Source organism: Mchenga conophoros, linkage group LG6, assembly GCF_057382185.1.
Source record: "Mchenga conophoros isolate Kocher_MC1m ecotype Shallow Benthic linkage group LG6, M_conophoros_male_GT1.1, whole genome shotgun sequence".
Lineage (NCBI taxonomy): Eukaryota > Metazoa > Chordata > Actinopteri > Cichliformes > Cichlidae > Mchenga > Mchenga conophoros.
In genome coordinates this window covers 40,066,327-40,084,602 of record NC_140531.1, presented here as the reverse complement: position 1 = coordinate 40,084,602, position 18,276 = coordinate 40,066,327, and the positions used below count along the sequence as shown (strand labels likewise).

Below are 18,276 nucleotides of genomic sequence, written 5' to 3'. Positions count from 1 at the left end.
GACTGAGATCTGATGACTGTGGAGGTCATTTGATTACAGTAAACTCAATGTCATGTTCAAATATTTTGTGTCAAGGTGTGATGTACCCCACGAAGCAGTCGCCAGAAAATGGGTACACTGTGGATGGACAAACCATCTATGTCAGGGTGGAACAGAATGAATGATCAAATATATTTTCAGATACAATCCCCTTCATGAGTAAAGTCATCTGGAGAAGAAATCAAATAAATAATTGTTGTGAAAAACCTATCTTTAAAAATGGTCCATTGTGAAAAAGAAATTAAGACTCGTAAGCAAGATGATTGCACATCGTTCTCACTTTCCTTCCTCCAAATTAGAGGCGGGGTTTAGAAGGTGGCAAGAAAGGGACTTCTAATGTTGGGTCAGCTATTTGAGGCAGACGAGCTGATGTCTTCTGAACAGCTTCAGCTCAAACATGCAGCACATGATTTTTCAGAGGTATTTATAGCTGAGAGCCTATATGTACAGAAACACAAAGAACGGGACAAGCTATGTGCCACACCACCAAGTATGGAGCAATTCTTTATGTTAACAATCAAATGAGCTATTAGATCAATACGTTGGGCACCAGATGGATTAAAAAGCAACAATTGGATATTCCTACTGAAAGTTGTTTTATTCATTGCTAAGAAGATGATCACAGTAACCTGGCTGAGGCCACAGTCCTCAATGGTGGGTCAATAGAAGGAGAGGGTGAAGGAGGTTTACAAATTTACTTTCATTACAATGAACCTCGGTACTTCCTCTTTAATTCCTCTGATTTTTACTCCCACCACCACCTTTCTTGTCCCTAATTGATAGATATATGATCCATACTGTTAGATCTCAGAGTGTTTTTATGACCCCTGGCGGATGTTATTATTTATGTTTGGTTAGTCCTTATTTCTCTCATTTCATGTAGTTATGGAGCAAATATGGAGCATAAGAATGCCAGAAATTGTGGGCTGATTTTCAGAAAGAAAGAAAGAAAGATGTAATTGCACCGACACTAGAAGTTAAAAAACTAAAAGGATAAACATGGTGAGGAACAATACTCAGGTAGGCCGTGGCATTTAAACAATGCTCAGTCGGTACTAGGGGTCGAAGATGTGCCAATAAAATATCCCCCACAACACCCCCAGAAGCCCAAACCATTGACACAAAGCAGGTGGATTCATGCTTCATGATGTTTACACCAAATAATGACTCTACTACCTGAGACTCATAACACCAGGTAAAGTTTTTCCGATCTGTTATGGTCCAACTTTGCAGAGGCTGTGAGTTGTGGTCTCAGTTTCCTTATCTTAGTTGACAAAAGTGGCACTCAGTGTGGTCTTCTGCTACTGGGTTCAACATGTATGCTCAGGGATACTTCCCGGCATACCTTGGTTGCAAAGCTTGAATTAATACTGCCTTCCTATTGGCTCGAAGCAATCTGGCCATTCCTCTCTGACCTCTGGAATAAACAAGGAATTTTCACCCGGACAACTGCGCTCACTGGATATTTTCTCTATTCTTTATGAACCCAGAGATGGTTGTGTGTGAAATCCCAGCGGATCAGCAGTTTGTGAAATACTCAGATAAGTCCGTCTGGCACCAACAACCATACCACAATCAAAGTCATTTAAATCCCCTTTCTTCCCCATTCTGATGCTCGGTTTGAACCTCAGTAGGTTGTCGTCACAATGTCTACATGTCTAAATGCACTGAGTTGTTATTGTGTGAATGGCTGATTAGATATTTGCATTAACAAGCAGTGGAACAAGTGAGAGCATTATTAATATTATTATTTGTCTCTTATTAATTGAGTGCAAATAAAAGAAATTCAGAAATTCTGCCTCCTATAAATAAAAGTTAAACATGAACACAGAATATATACATATATCTTTATTTAATAAAGGGCAATAATAGATTAAATACGTTATTACACCAAGATATTTAACTTATTAAAAGTTTTTGAACTTATTTTATTACAGTCTCCACAACTACTACATTTACTACAGTAACCAATTCAAAATGTTGTCCATAAAAGGAAAGAACTCAGAGATTATTACTATTATTATTATTATTAATAATAATAATAGTCAATACACAATAATTGACTAATGTTTAAGCATTGTCTTTCATTTGTTATTTTCTATACATTAATACAGCAACTGTGAGCCTCCAGTAATTCAAGCTCTCTAATATATAAAAATCTGCCTAACGTCTATGACGGTTTACATACATCCTAAAAGTGTTTTACACTGTAAAGCTGCTCGCACTGCTTGCTACACAACTACCAATCATACAATATCGATTATGAAAACTACCCAAAACAAGTAATCAAAGCTCTTCCTGCTGCTGGTCTGCCGGCGCAGCCTTTTTCTCCATGTCAACGCTGCAGAAAAAAGGAGTCGAACGGTGCTCGTGTTTCAACAACGTGTTCTGGTAAATGATGTGTCTCTGAAAATGAAAACAAAACTGCAGCAGCTCTTATTGAAATGGAAATGGGGGCAGGAAACATTTGGAAGAACTATATGAAGCCACTCAATGAGGAAATCCAGCAGTGTACCCCTCTGTCAGATGATGTATGTGATGACAGCGTGAACATTTTGAGCCATTTTGACATTTTCTTTTACATATTTATGACATTTATGACCGTCATGTTCCACCTCTTTTATGTACTGCCTGTTCACAGCAGGGAGATTCAAGTATGAGGACACCTTCTGTGTTAAAGGTGCAAAAGTGAACCGGAGGGCTTTCACGTTCAAGCCGGCAGACAGTAATCATGAATCAGTGTGAACCTGGGTCCACACGATCCACTATTTCCACCCTTCCTGTGCAACATATTCTAGTGTAGGCCGCTTGTGTTTTGAGAGATGTTGCACTGCATTGGTTGCTCCTCATTTGCAATAAGCTGAGGTCTAGAACACTTTTTTCTTTAATATAAAACAAAGGCACACAAGTTCTCAAATAAGCAACCTTGTCGGTCCAGTTTGGAACAGAAAGCCCATGAGAGGTGTGTCATTGTGTGTTTGTAGCACCTTTATTGAGAAGGTGAGCAGTTATCAACCATCTACCGTAACACTGCCTAACAGCACACTCATCAAGTGTCAAATGCTGGAATGTGGCGCCAGCCCTTCCGAAAACTCGCTGGGACACATAAGACGTCATGGCCCTCTGATTAAGCCGGTCTGTGTTTAACCACACTGACCCGCTGTGGTTCAGTGTGAACAAGCAAAGGCGTCATAACGACGGGGGTGTCACCTGACAGCCTCAAGGTGGAATATCTGTGTGAAAAACAATAGGGGGAGCCTCCAGAGCTGAAACACAAAGCCAACATGGAAAAGGCAAAAATGCAGTACCTCTAATGTCCACCTGAGGGACTCCAAAAGTGTTTTTTTCTCTCTTTTCATAAAAAAAATTTGTTTATAGAACTCATCTACTTGTTTAATTAAGTTAATGGTGCAGCTGTGTTGACTGACACGTGAGCTTTACAGTTTGCTGATAACTTAGCACTCCGCCCTTTTATCCACACACGGTTACTTCTAGCTAAAAAACAAACAAACAAAAAAACGAAAACAAAACAAAAAACAACATGGTGCTAATTTCACCTTAAAAATGAGTGCAAAACCATTACTTTATCACGGTGGCAAAGTCCATCTTTATGCTTTTAAAAAAATGTTTGTTTTTTTGTTGTTTTTTAAAGATTTTCTTTTGTGTTATTTTAATTTTGGCCACTTGGGGGTAGCAGGAAAACCAGTAAATGCTGGTGTATTTTAAAGCTGTATTTGATTTTTAGAATTATACCCTATATTTGTAAAAGTATTGAGCTGCACGTCTTAACCTTTTTCAGTTGCATTGGCACAGCTGTGTAACATCAAGCACCACGACAGGCAGGCTGCTTTTACAGACACTGAAAAAAACTCTGAACGCTCCAGTGAGTCCGTAACTCCAAACATCCTTTGGCATTAACGTCAGCACAAAAACTGTACATCGGGAGCTTCGTGGCACGAGTTTACTCCTGCAGATGCAATGTGTAGGTGGCCCAGTACTTTTATCCATATAGTGTATTTTTTGTCCCTTGAATATTGTGAGTTTAATATTGACTCCCTTTTATTAAAATAAAATAAAATAAAGTTTTGTAGTTTTATGTTTTGCAGCGAGTTGCTCACTCTCTCTGTTTAGAGGCAGCAGTGAGCTGGAAGCATGATTCATGGGTGAAGCTGAAACAACAGTAAAGGTGAGAGCAGATAAATCAAAACAATGACCTAAAAGATGCTAAAACATAGAGTACAGATGAGATGAATGAGTGGTGACTCATCAAGTGAGCTCTTTCACATTACACATTTGAGCCATTGTTACAAAAGCTGCAGTTAAATGCAGCTTTAAACGGCGGGACTGCATCGGGCTCCGGATTAACCTCTTAGCAGTCGTCGTCAGTGACCCATTTAATGTTGGGGCCACGGTTTGGTTGTGTTTTAGCCACAACTCATAAAAAAGTAAGAACATCAGCTCTATCCGTAACCTTAAATGGCAGATGTAGCAGAAGGAGTATTTCTCTGTGCAAGCCTGTCGTGTTGACAGGGCTGATCTGTGGAGTTGTGTTTGTCTTGCTGCCAGATGTGACTTCTCTCATCGGCGTGTCTCGACAGAAACCGGGCTTCATTTCACCAGCCGGCATTTCCCGTCCGCCTGCCATTCAGCCTCCGTCCTTGTGAGTTTTTCACATCACTGTAGTAGTTTTTTTCTTTGTTGCGCTCCCAGTGGAACACCTCTTCACATTCTCCTACTGTGTGTTAATAAGTGCCACTATGGCAGTGACATAAACACAGTATTTTCGGTAAACACTAGCCATTGTAGTGCATAATTTTCTATATTATATTATATTATATTATATTATATTATATTATATTATATTATATTATATTATATTATATTATATTATATTATATTATCACCAGCCTTATTTTGGCCATAGTACAACATTAAAGTTGTATTTCCTTTGAATTACAGACCATTTTAATTATTGTCACACTCTTTGGTCTTCTGCACTTTCACCCATTCAAATGGCTGCTAACCTACATCTTCTTCCAGTACAGTAGGCTACACACACATGTGGTAACAGTCTGAACATAAGGAAAATATCAATATTACTGTCTGCTTTCCTTGAAACTGTTAAACTTAATGCTCTTTTCTTCCAGTTACACATTTGATCTGATTGTAAACAAGTTACCCAACCACCTTCTCATGAACTCAGGTCAGTCTCTTGGGCTACTGGTGGCTGTAGCGCTAGCAGCAATCGAAGTCCAGCAACAAGCTGCAGCTTCAGCTCCGTCGCCTCCTTCGCCACCTTTCACCTTTAGTAGTCACAGACGAAAGGTTTACACACAAGATCAATAGGATTCCTGCTTTTCAGCGTGCCGTGGCATCACGGTTTATCACATTTGTGTGATAAATTCACAGGATCACACATACATATTTTTTGTTCCATCCAGTGTTCATCAGTGAAAGAGTGTTCATACCTTCCTTCTACTCTCTAATCTATCGTGAAACTATGACACCTCTGTGAGGTGATGGCAACCCTTTAACTGAACGCGGCGCAGCTAGCCTGACTGCCCCGTCACGCTGGAGACGGAGGCGTCTGTCTCACACTTCAGCTTCAGTGGAGGATCTGTGCTGTCAGACACGTTTGCGGACGACTGGGGAGGTGTCGATGCATCAAAGCTCTTATCCCCCCTCCCATCTCCGTTTAGCCTGTCCTCCCCTTGTCCTGGCGGGGACTCATGGGTGCGCATGTGCTTGGCCAGGTGGTCGTTGCGCATGAACACTCTGGGACATAATGCGCAGCTGAACTTCTTGGCTCCAGTGTGCGTCTGTAGGTGTCGCTGCAGTTCATCAGAGCGCGTGAACCTCTTGCCACAGAACAGCCAGTTGCAGACGAACGGCCGGTCTCCGCTGTGCCAGCGCAGGTGAGCCTTCAGATGGGAGGTCTTGGCGTAGGCTTTGCCACAGCCGGGGATGTGGCAATTGTGCATATGCTTCCTCCTGCTGTCGTCAGTGCTCTGGCCCATCTGCTCAGCGTGGACGCAATTAGGGCAGCGGCACACAGCCTGGCTGCCGCCTCTGGAAGAAGAGCGGCGCTGGGGCTTGGGGCGAGCTGACACAGACGTCTCCTGAGGTTCCTCCATTGAGAAGGTTTCTTGCTGCAGCATTTCAGGGGCCAGTGGCTCCATCTTGAAGCCGTCCTGGGGGAAGAGATGGGATGGTTGCGAGGGTGGAGCGTGCTGAGCCGGGGGTAGGGTGCACAGCTGTGGGTCAGAGCCATAGGGCCCCAGAGAAGGCTGCAAACCCATGGAGCCGCCTGGATTCACTGAAGGCAGGCCCACACCTTGACCCGTCTGTAGGTCTATCCAACTGCCTGCTTGGACGTCTCTGTGAAGGTCCCACCAGGAAGCGATGTTCATGTCGTCTGAGCTGCCACTAGGTGGTGCTGTCCGTAACCAGGGCTCGTATGGGTGGGCCATGTGAGCAGCTCGTGCAGGTGCAAATCTGTGGATGAGGTCACCTGCTCAAAGTGTTGTTCAGTGTCTTTTGGGTTACGCTGAGATGATTACCACATGACAGGATGGTGACGCATTAAAAACCTGCAGAAAGAAAGAGAAGACTGTTATGGAAGTACTAACGAGACCAAGTTTATTTTTCAGGAGACACAAACGAGAAGTCTAAAATATGGAGACATTTATTATTGAAATGCTTGACAGGAATGAGCATTTCTCATTCCTATCAAGCATTTCTATACTAAATATCTTTATGAGTTTTCTTTTAGCCTTCTAAAGAAAATTGAAAGCACTATTAAAAGCAGCCTGGCTGCTTTTGACGCCCTTCAGAGAGGAAAAAAACAACCTGTGTCAAACAGATAGAAAACACGTCATTGTGATGCAGCAGGCTCCACCGAGTCTGACCTTTTCAGGCCGTTCCCAAAAGAGTGAGACCTGACTAAACATAGGGTTTGACTCCAAAAAAGCTGGGAGAGGATTCAACTTCTGCTGTTTTAACGTTCTAACAATAACAAAAAGGTCAAACGTAAAACTTGTTGAGCAACGAGGATACAATTGTTCTTCCTTCACACAATTCTAATCAATCTGTCCAAAAATTCCTGGATCTGGATTTGAAAAAAGACTCCATATGTTAATCACTTTCAAATCAGGTCAAAAGCCCCACCTCTGTTAAAAGATAAACCAAAGCTAAATTACCAGGACACGCTCAGACCTTTACCTGGATGCCCAACCAGGAAAAATGTAATGAAACGTAATGGTTGACTGGTTGACCAGATGGTGGTGGGAACCCAGCAGAACAAAGAGGGTAATGAGAAATTAAAACTTCATCAATAAACTCAGGCGCTTGAAAAAGTAAAGCCTTGTAAGTCATGAGCAGAATTTTAAAATGGACTGAAAATTAAATTAGCAACCAGTGCAAGGAGGCCAAAACCGGGTAATGTAAGAAGAGCGTGTGGTTTTTATCAGAAGTCAGGCTGCAGAGTTTTGCAGTCTAAAGCTGAGCTAAACTTAACAGCTCAACAGCTCGCTAAGGAGGAAATAAAAGCAAGAGTAACTTCTTCTGTAACATTTCTTTGACCTTCAGAATATTCCCGAGTTGTTGGAAACCATTTTTCTGTTTGTCATATTGTGTGTATGTGTGTTTCTGAACCTCTGAAGAGCTGACGTTCAGGCCTAAATCCGCCTGTCTACAACATTTAAATAACCAACCCTAAGCACACCCCCTTCGTCGCCATGGATACTGCAGTTCTCACGCTGCATGGCCGTGGAGACGGAGGAGAGGGGGGAGCCGGACGTGTCCAGGCAGAGGCCTGCTACGTGCATCCGCTGCCAGGTACTTCCCATGGAGGACGGTCAAAGACAAGTACAAAGAAAACAACATCATCGGCCTGCACTGAGGCAGCGCTGGGGGGAGGATAATGATGGTTAGATGGGGGGAGGGACGAGAGCGGAGGGGGGTGTTGACAGGAGAGCAGTTTGGTAAAGGAAGAAGTTCCAGGGAGGTATGGCTGCAGGCCAAGGTCTATTTGTACGTCTCTGAGGTTTTGGAGATGAAACCTGGCAGACAGGAGAACCAGTTTTTTTTATGAATCACACATGATTTACAACAACAGCTCTCCAGGCGAGACCCGTGAAGCGCCCTGCCCCTTACACACCGGAGGCAGAAAGCATCAACAGTTACAGACTGACGACATTCATGAGCCTGAGAATGGGAGTCGACGACAAAATGAGAACAATTACTTTACGTCCATAATCACAGGCACACGCGCTGAAATAGCATCCTGCGCCCAACACGCTCCAGGAATGCAAACCGCAGCAGCGTCAGTGGGATGGGCTCAGATTTCCAGGTGACACAAAGCTTGTTAAAGGTGGACAAGTCTGTGGAAGCTTTGACAAGAAGCTACCAGCCTGTGAGGTTTGTCCTTGGCCCAAGATGATCTTGTTGACTTCCACTAACCCCCACCCACCTCAACTCAACCATGAACATCTGTAATTATCTTTACAGCAGGAAACAATAAAGTAGTCTGAAGCTGTAGAGGCTGGTATGGCAGTCTGGAGATCATTTGGTGCTATCTGACAGGTTGTGTGAAAACACGAGCTTCATGGACATCCAGTCTGATGCGCAGATCAATTAGCAGCAGGTCGAACTGGCATCAGATGTAGCAAGTAGGTGAAGCTGGGCTTGCCGACAGTGAAGTATCCCCTGAGTTACTCCTCCACATACATTATTCTGTGACTGTGATTTTCTTATTTTGTGATTTTTTTAGCCTTTAAAACAGAGGTGGGGGAACTCCAGGCCTCAAGGGCCAGTGTCCCACAGGTTTTAGACGTGTCCTCGATCCAACACAGCTGATATGATTTAAATGGCTAAATTACCTCCTCAACATGTCTTGGATTTCTCCAGAGGTTTGGTAATGAACTAATCATTAATCATTCAGGTGAGTTGACCCAGGGTGATATCTAAAACCTGCAGGACACCGGCACTTGAGGCCTGGAGTTCCCTACCCCTGCTTTAAAAAGACGTCACTTTACATCTAAATTTGGTTTAAAAGTCATCTTTTCTGGCTCTTACGAAGATCTGAATTTGACCTAATTTCAACCACCGAGGATGCTTCAGTGGTTAGAAGTTGAGTCGTACATCATAGTAGATATTTCAGTCACACTTACATGGTATTTTTTAGATGTTACCAAATATTTGTATTCATTGTATTTTATGTGAAATCTTTTATATTATTTACTTTTATTTTATTTACTCAGCATTATAGTGGATTTTTTCTGTAGGTACGTCATAACTGCAAACTCTACTGAAACACTAAGCTATAACTTATTTCATAGCCGTAGCTGTAACCTGATGTAGATGTAACTACACTTGCACTGACACAGCTGTGAATGCTGGTAACAGGCTGCATCGTACGCTTCAAATAGTCCTAAATTATTAAGCGTTTAGACACCTGCAAATGAATTTTTTCGACAGGTGGGTTAGGTAGCTGTTCCAGAGTGCAGGTAAAGGTAAAGTGTGATTGAGTCCTTACTTTTCTTTTCTCTTTTCTTTATTTTTATGTATGATTTCTTATTTCTGCACTTTTTAACTCTACTAAAGACTCCGTGTGATTGGTTCAGATTGTGTGTTAGCAGGATTACAAGTTAGTATGACAATTTTCAGCCTGAGTTCAGAGGAATTTGTTTTTGGAGTTGATCTGGATACAAAACCCTATCCAGAACATTTTTTTAAAGATTCTTTATCATTGCTAAAATTCATTTTATAAATAAACATCCACAAATATATATCAAAAGTGATAAAGAGACATTTTTTCAATGAGCAAAAAAGACCGTTTTAGACCTTTTCCTTTGCTTGTCTTTTCTGCACGTTTTTTGCGTGTGTGGTGCATCCTGAACGTTGGAGCACTACAGTCAAACCATGCATACTACATTTCCTTCTCAAAAGCTCACCCAAAGCCACTCAGAGATGTTTTCTTGTCTCAATGAAATCGTAAAGCAATTAGTTTGGAATTCCCACATGAAACGTCTGTCTTAAAAGGTCCAGCTGATTTAGTTCCTGTCAGCCTGGAGCCAGAGCTACATACTGCTCTGTAATTTTTTGAGAATGTGACATGGCGGCACAGCGGCACAGTCCCTCCACGAAACTGCTCTTACTGACATAAACAAATCAAGCTCTTTGCTAAAGTGCTGGAAGCACTGCAGGCTCCTAAGAGGAACAGCTGGCATGGGGAGGGAGTGAGAGGAGGCCCCCGGGGGAGGATGGTTCAGCGCAATGACAGAGTTCTGGTCATAAAACCTGTCTGACCAAGACTCAGCAGAGCCGCAATTTACGAGCCTGCCACTGAGAAACAAGAGGCAGATTGAAGCAGTGACGAGAAAGACAGAACTCGCTACTGTTAGTCCATCAGCTGGTGATTTTCAAAATTAAATGAGTAAAGCGTGAAAGCGCTTCTCTAATTGTTTCTACTCAGAAAATGTAACTGAGAATCAACAAATCTTGGACGTTTTCATCAGGCCTGGTTTAACTATAAGTCTGTTGTCACATTTAAGAATAAAGTTGTAAAAACAGTAATGTTAGTACTCCGAAAAGACTAGTTTGGGAATGGAGGTCTGAGTGGAGGTCATGTCATGTGTTTCAAACAGTTATAGCGGATATGTGAGAAAAGGATTGCCATGCTTACAAAAGGCATTAAAGCAAACATTAAAAAGTCCTGTAATGATCACAGTCTGACTCCAGACATGTAAAAGATGTGGTGGGCCTTGCAAACTGTCTTCTTCCATAGATTACAGGTCCCCTAGACTGACGGACTATCTTGTTGTTTACACTGTTAGACCAAAAATCTGGAAATTTAAAGTCCATCATCTCATCTCCCACACGGGGATAAAACAGGTAAAATAGCCATTCTGTTTCCACTGTGGGTCAAATAGCATTTAGCCCACAGAAGATGTTAAAACGAACAATTAAAAGTCCAAAGTCTGACTCCAGACCTGTGGAAGATCTGCTGTCCCTTTTAATCTGTTGTCCCATATTATCCGAGATATAGAACAAACAGTTACATCGTCTATACTCCAAAAAGACCAGTTTCAGTGCGAGGGCTTTTAGAGCAGTCTGTTTGAACCTGCATGAGGTGCATTATAAATGGAGAGGAGCTCAGATTTGTGGCAGGAGTCACATCTGTTTTCAGAAGACGGAATAAAATATATGATTCAAACACGTGTCTATCAAAATTAAACGTTTCTAAACTTTGTGCTGTTCAGCTGCAGAACAAAAGTTAAAAACTCTTTTAGGGACAAAAGTTTGACTTCTCCAGTACCCGATGGCATTTACACATCCAGTTTAACAACCATCCGTCTGCTTTCCCATCTCATCAGAGACGTAGAACCACACAGTTAAAACGGTAACGCTGACACTCACAAGGAGTTTGGTTTAACCTGCAAGAAGTGCATGACATGCAGAGTGGAGTGCATGTTTATGGCAGAGAATATATAAATGGCAAACTTCAAAATAAAACATTCTGAACTCTGTAGAGTGACCAGATGTGAGAAAAACATTTGCCATTAGTAGAAAACAATGTTGAAACAAACATTAAAATCTCGTGTAGTGGCCTGAGCAGTGGTCCAGTTTAACTGCAGTCCAGATGTACAACAACATCCTGGCACTCCAGAAAGACAAGCTCAGTGTCAAATGACATTTAGAAGAAGTTTGTTTTAACCTGTTTAAATACATCGTGGGTGGAGAGGAGACCACCTTTGTGCAGGAGTCACGGCTGTTGTCAGAAGGGTGAATAAAAAATGAGCTTCAAACACATTTCTCTCAACACCAGATGTTTTGAACTTTGCAGAGTGGCCGTACGTGAGTGAATGTTCCCCATCAGTACAAATAGATGTGAAAACAATGATGCAGCGACCGTAGTCCGAGACGATTTGCACACCTGGGCGAAGGATCAAGTTGTGCGGTGAGCAAAGCTTGAGATGTGGGGGCTGCTAATCTCTCCCTCTGCACTTTAACTGTGTTATTAATCACAGAGATGCTTTAGATATGAGTGACAGCTTTACACGTGAGACACTGATTCATACTCAGTTGCGTAAAATTAATTTCCTGCAACACTTTTTTTTTGTTGGTACTTTCAATCAAAAATCTGTTTCACAGTGACTCCTCCGAGGTTTTAGAATTGGTCGCTCTACTAGAAGCGACAAGGTACTTTATTTTTGGTGATTTTGACAAACTTTATAAAGTGTTTTGTTTCTCAGATCTTCTCAGTCACAAGTTGTCCTTCAGCACAAACTTCTCTTTATACACTTTAAATAATTAGACAAAGAAATTTTAAATCATTTAAAAAGATCAGACCTTTTCTGCTTCTTAGTTAGTGTCCAGCAAAATGTAGTCATATACGGTGCAATTACTAATATATTATTCAAGATCACCCCCCCCCCCTCCCTTTTTTAGGACTTTTAAAAAAATGTGTATGATATAAAAGTTTTTACTTTTAACAAAGTAAAAAAGTAAAAAGTAAAGTAAAAGTAAAGTAAAATATGACGCTTTGTTTTACATTAAAATAGTCATAAGTCTATCAAACACTTTAAATTAGCAGCACTTTCATTATTTCCAACAATAAACTGCCAATTACATTCTTCATGACATCAATATCTATGTCAAATAAATCAAATCAACACTTCTGAGTAACACTCTACCTACAGTGTGGTTCAGCTGCTTTAATCAAACAAAGATCTTAATCTGAAGCTCTGATTTCTCAGCACTGTTGGCATTTTCAGAGTAAAACTAATTTAATTTTTTTTAAAAAAACTCTAATCAAGCTTCACGTGGAAAGATATCTTTCATTTTTTAAAAACTTTTTTTATAACTTAATTTCCACTCTTCTATACTTTTTAAAATAAAATTATTTTTTTTTAAATCCCCCAGTTTGGATTGCAGGAAATTAGGGATTTACAGTATCATCATTTATTTAGTTAGGCAATAATTTTCTAATAGGAAAAACAGACTGATGGCACGGAGATTAGACTAAAGTCTGATTTGATTTCCCGCTAATTTATTAAGTGAAACCTTGGTCTTAAATTTAAGGTCAAATACTTTATGCTTTTATTTCATCATCACATTAGTTATTTAATATACAAGACTGGGTCAACTTGTTGTTTTTTTCTTCCTGCAGAAATATTCTGATCTAATTACGGCTGTAAAACAACAATTTAACAATCTCGAATTTCTATTTTCTAACACTGGTGTTTATTGTCCAAAATCTAAATACATAACCTAAAATTAAGTGCCAGTCGCTGGTTAGCCTCTATAACGTGAATTTATCCAGTAAGTAACCTGCGTACGTTACCTAACATGTTGTATTTTGAGACTTTCAATTTATAAATAAAACCCTCCAGTTAACTTGAAGCCTGGAAGACTTTCCATCAGCCTGATGAAGACTTAAAACACTTCATTGTGATTTTTGTATATAACAGACATACGGTACCACACAGGAGGTCGCAGCAGATGTCAGAAAGTTAAAATACAGCCTTACCTGTCTGCCCTACAGAGGTGCTGCCGCTGTGCGTTTCTTCTGGAAGTAAACTCTGTCTCGGCTCTGCTCCGCTGCTCTTGCCCTTGTTGGAAAAATGCGCGCAGAAAAGTAAAATCCTCATCATATTTCATCTGCTTTTCTCCATCGCAGACGGTCCAGGTGAGGCGAAAGGCTGTCAGAGTTTTGGCGCACAGGTAAGCAGCATTCTCAGTTGTGACACAGTCTATGATAGGCTGCGCGTCTTGAGCCCCTCCAGGCTCCGCCCCCTCCTGCCGGTGCTCCGTCTCTGCCCCCCCCCCCCACACCCCTCCCTTTGAAGATGTGCTCTCGGCGGCTGGAGGTGAGGAAACGACTCGCTTTAGGAAAACAGGGGATCAGTGGAACAGCCTGTCAGAGCTGCAGTGGTGGGATACAAGTCAATTTACTCATCAGCGTATTAATACATCCTCCAAAACAGTTAAGAGGAAATACTGCAGTTTTTATTCTCTGATTACTTCAGTGGGATTATGCAGCTACAGATCAGTCAGACCACCAAGAGACAGACACATAGAAACATAAACTGGCCCCTGATGAATCAGCTATACACGATAATGTATTACCAATGATGCTCTGATGATATATACTACTATATATATAATATATACTGCTTTTGTGCTCTTTTTTGCATTGACCTTAATGGAGTTTGCAGAAATGTTATGCTTGTGATCAGCTGTTTTCACTTTGTGTTGCTACCCCAGTGTTTAATGTTAAAAGACAAAACTATATTCTTACATTTCGACTTCTTACTCACCTACAGATTTGTTTCTCTAACAGCTGCATTTCCATAATATGAACAATGCAAAAGTATCTGCCACCAAAAATAATATCTTTAAAAAAACAGTAAAGACTGTGAAACAATCTCCACACTGAAAACATTTACTCTTTAAGAACAGTTTTTAATTTGTTTAGGTTTGTTTCATTAGTATGCACGTATAGAAAAACAGAACTAACTAAATAAATCGATTCTTAGTTAATGCTACATATACTCAGTTGTTAAGCCTTGAAAAAATAATTGTAGTGATCTCATTTATTTAGATACAAAAAACGATGCTTGTAAATAAAGTAGATTTATGTATGTCTGCATCTGTACTAAAATGTTATGTGCATTTCCTTCTTAACATTGATGTGTTGTAAGAAATTACACAGAGAAACATATAGAAATGTATATATGGACTAATAAGCTTAGCTCCAGGTCCACTTTATATCTTCTACCAGGTCTTTCATTGCCCTCCTGCAGAAGCTTTGTTCTTCTTTGATAATAATCTGCAAAAGCATTCAAAATTTGCTGACAGTTTGTTACTTGACACAAATATCAAACACATGTACCACAGTTTATCTTAATTGCTTTGATGTCTGAAGTCACAATCTGTTTAAAACCGAACTGGGTTTACTGTCGGACTGCAGCCTTTCAGTCAGACAGATGAGCTCACGAATCCTGTGACTGCAGATACTCGTGACACGTAGGGCAATCACACACAGACTTTTTCTCCTGCATCCAAAATATTTTGAGTCTTTGCTTTTGATTTTCTCTCCAAGGACAATCACATGCATTTTAATAAATTATTTTTAAAAATTAAAGCATAGATTTTTTTTGTGGTTGAAATAAGAAATAAACTAAACACATTTCTGTAAAGTCAGCTTAGACAGACTCTAAAGGAATGGTTTATGTAACCATCCCCTTCCCCAAATGCCCTGTTAGTGCCAGAAAAACACCTTTATTTTAAAATCTTCCTTATAGACTGACTGGTCGTAGTTTTCAAAAAAACATTAAAGCATGAAATCTGTCTTTGTTGTCTTTATTTTTTACAGAAATTAATTCAAATAAATAGATCTGTCCTCCTGAGGCCCAAACCTAAAAACCTCCATTGTTTTTATTTATGTGTTTATATCAAAATATCAAAAAATTATAAATATATTATGATAACAACAGTTAATAAATGATACAGTTAATTAAGAATAATAAATGTGGTTATAATTATTACGTGTAACAAATCAGTATTTTAGTTTTTCTCTGTCAGTTCAACTGGACAAAAAAATTACAACTGGAAGCATGTGTGATGAGTTTTGTAATTAAAAAAACATTGATAACAGCAATAAACTGATAGCAGTTTCTAAACACTGTTAAAATGTTCTTTTACAAAAAAAGAAGATATATTACAACATCAAAATAAAAAAAAACTAAATTATAGAAAAGCAGAAATGATAAAGTGAATAAACAAATAATGAGGAATAAAGAAGTCAAATATAAACAAAAACCTGCTACAAGTAAAAATTAAGGCAATAAAAGAATAAAAAGAGATTTTAAAGACAATAAATTTCATCTAATGTTATGATTCACAGTTGGGGAAACAAAAGCAAAGACTGGTCATCATAGACCCAAACATGCATGGGGTTAAATCCTCCACTGACTGAGGCCAAGTAACGCTTTAAAAGTGGTTTGTAAGAGTTTATAATCTGTACAGGATTTAACAGACATTCAGTGTAAATGTGAACATACTGGAGTTGTATGGTCATATTTTTCTATACATTTTAAATTCTGGGCAGCAGACTCACCCGGAGTAGGTGAAGTGAGCTCTGACTGATAAAGAGACGCACGACGGTCAAGGCAGGAAAAATGAGTAAGATTTGCTTAATAATTCCCAGGGCGTCAAATACTGACACCTACGTCACGGTGACACACACAATCATCAAGAAAAGCGAGGCCGCTGTCACTCCTGACGCATCATACTTTAAGAATAATTAAAGCTAAACCTAACCACGCAGTTCTGATGTATACAAATGAAACCAAATGTTAAAGAAAAACGCTGAATCTAAACCGCGAGCGATACACATGATACATACTTACACACTTTATAGTCATGCAGAACATGAAATGGAGTTTGCATGTTGTCTGCAGGTACTCAGGTTTAACTGCTTAACTGTGTGTGGATGTGAAGCAGAAATACATAAAAACAGACTCTGTATGAATGTATGAGAAAATGTGCCTTTTAATACTAAAAATCACTTCATTTCCCGTTTGTTAGTGGAGGTTTTTCTTTATAAGGACTCTCTGTCTTTATTGCGTCGCACATTGTTTCAGACCCACTTGCTCGTTGCTTCATGTTTGGCCAGGCGGGATCAGGTCACCCTGCTAAAGCTGGTTTGGCTCAGACTAAAACATGGGAACTGCACAGATCTACTTGAAAGCTCTTTTCTGTCTCTCTTTAACATGCTGATTAAACTCAAACAAAAGCTTTAAAGAACACGCTAAATGTTGCATTTCTTGTAACATGTCAAAGTTCAGTCTGTGGCTTTGAACATGCATCACACATTTAATAGTTTTTAACATCTTCTGCCTTTGAGGTGTTATTTTAAATTTTGTCTCCTCTCTGAGTTAATTCCTTTCCTGTCACAGCATGTTGGTGGAGCAGCTTCAAATCAACTGACAAACACAGACCACAGACAGGCCGGCGGGAAGTGACTTCCTACCCTCTCTGCTCCCTTTTTCTCTAGAACGGCGCTCTACAAACGCTGAGCTCGAAAGCACGGCGTGGATTTGAAGCACAGAGTGGTTGACTAATACTGAGAACATCTTGATTCAGGACACAGCTTGTTAGATTTAAGCACATTTCGAAGCTTTAAAGATCAGGGGCTTTTCCCCCTCAGTGTTCTTATTTTAACACAAGTTTTTTTTATCTGAACATGTTTTATTTTGATGTAACTTCAGGGACAAGTGCAACATCTCAAACCTGCTTTGATAAATCTTTATTAAAATGTGGATAATATTGCAGATTTTTTTCAGTATCCTTTACGCTCACAGAAGAAATCAGGCCACTAAACTGAAGACCACACACCACGCCTAAATGGTGTTTACCGACATCTTTAAATAGTCAAGCATATTTCCTCATGAATACAATGCAGCACAATTAGAAAGAGACTGCTTAATAACATTTAATTACAGAGAGATTTCGAGCGGGGGCTTACAAATTCTCCTAATGATTTAAACGTGTTTGGATAGCTTGTTTGACAGTTTTTATTTCTGTCACTGCTTACATATTTTTTATCTTTTTATTTTTATGTATATGTGTGTGACTTTATGCTGTGTGTACATGAATATATTTTTGGTTACTTAAACATTCTTGAAAGGAAGCTTTGCCTCCAGTGTTGATGTTTTACTTTATTACTGAGTTTCTGAGCCACTGCTGCACCTTTGACGCGTCAGATAAAGACCAACCACATCACACTTTCTACATCTTCTTCTTCTTCTTTCGAATGCCCCCCGTAGGGACCACCATAGCAAATGATCGTCCTCCAGCTCTGTCCCCAGCATCACTCTACGTCACATCAACCCTCCTTCACATCCATGAATATATCCACTATTCCTCTTCCTCAAATCATCTCAGCCTTATCTCTCTAACTTTGTCTTCCTGAGCCCGAGCTGTCCTGCTAATGTACTCATTTCTAATTCTGTCCGTCCTGCTCACTCCCAGTTAAAACCTGAACATTTTCAGCTCGACCGCTTGTCTTTTCATCAGTGCCACCCTCTTCAATCCATACTTGTAAACCTTCCCTTTCACTCTCACTCCCATCCTTCTATCACAAATTACCCCCCACACTCATCTCCACCTGCCTGCATGCTCTTCTTCACCTCCTTTGTGCATGGGTATTTACACTCCACTGCCTTCACT

At 40.1% G+C, this 18,276-nt stretch overlaps 1 protein-coding gene across 1 annotated transcript; it reads right to left on the bottom strand.

The window, feature by feature from the left end:
- Positions 1-4,947: 4,947 nt before the first annotated feature.
- sp6 (Sp6 transcription factor) lies at positions 4,948-13,771 on the bottom strand. The gene is made up of 2 exons (XM_085278743.1): positions 13,571-13,771; positions 4,948-6,629 (listed from the first exon to the last, which is right to left on the bottom strand). The coding sequence occupies exon 2, from the start codon at positions 6,507-6,509 to the stop codon at positions 5,589-5,591; it is 921 nt and encodes a 306-aa protein (XP_085134869.1). The 5' UTR covers positions 6,510-6,629; positions 13,571-13,771; the 3' UTR covers positions 4,948-5,588.
- Between the last annotated feature and the right edge of the window lie 4,505 nt (positions 13,772-18,276).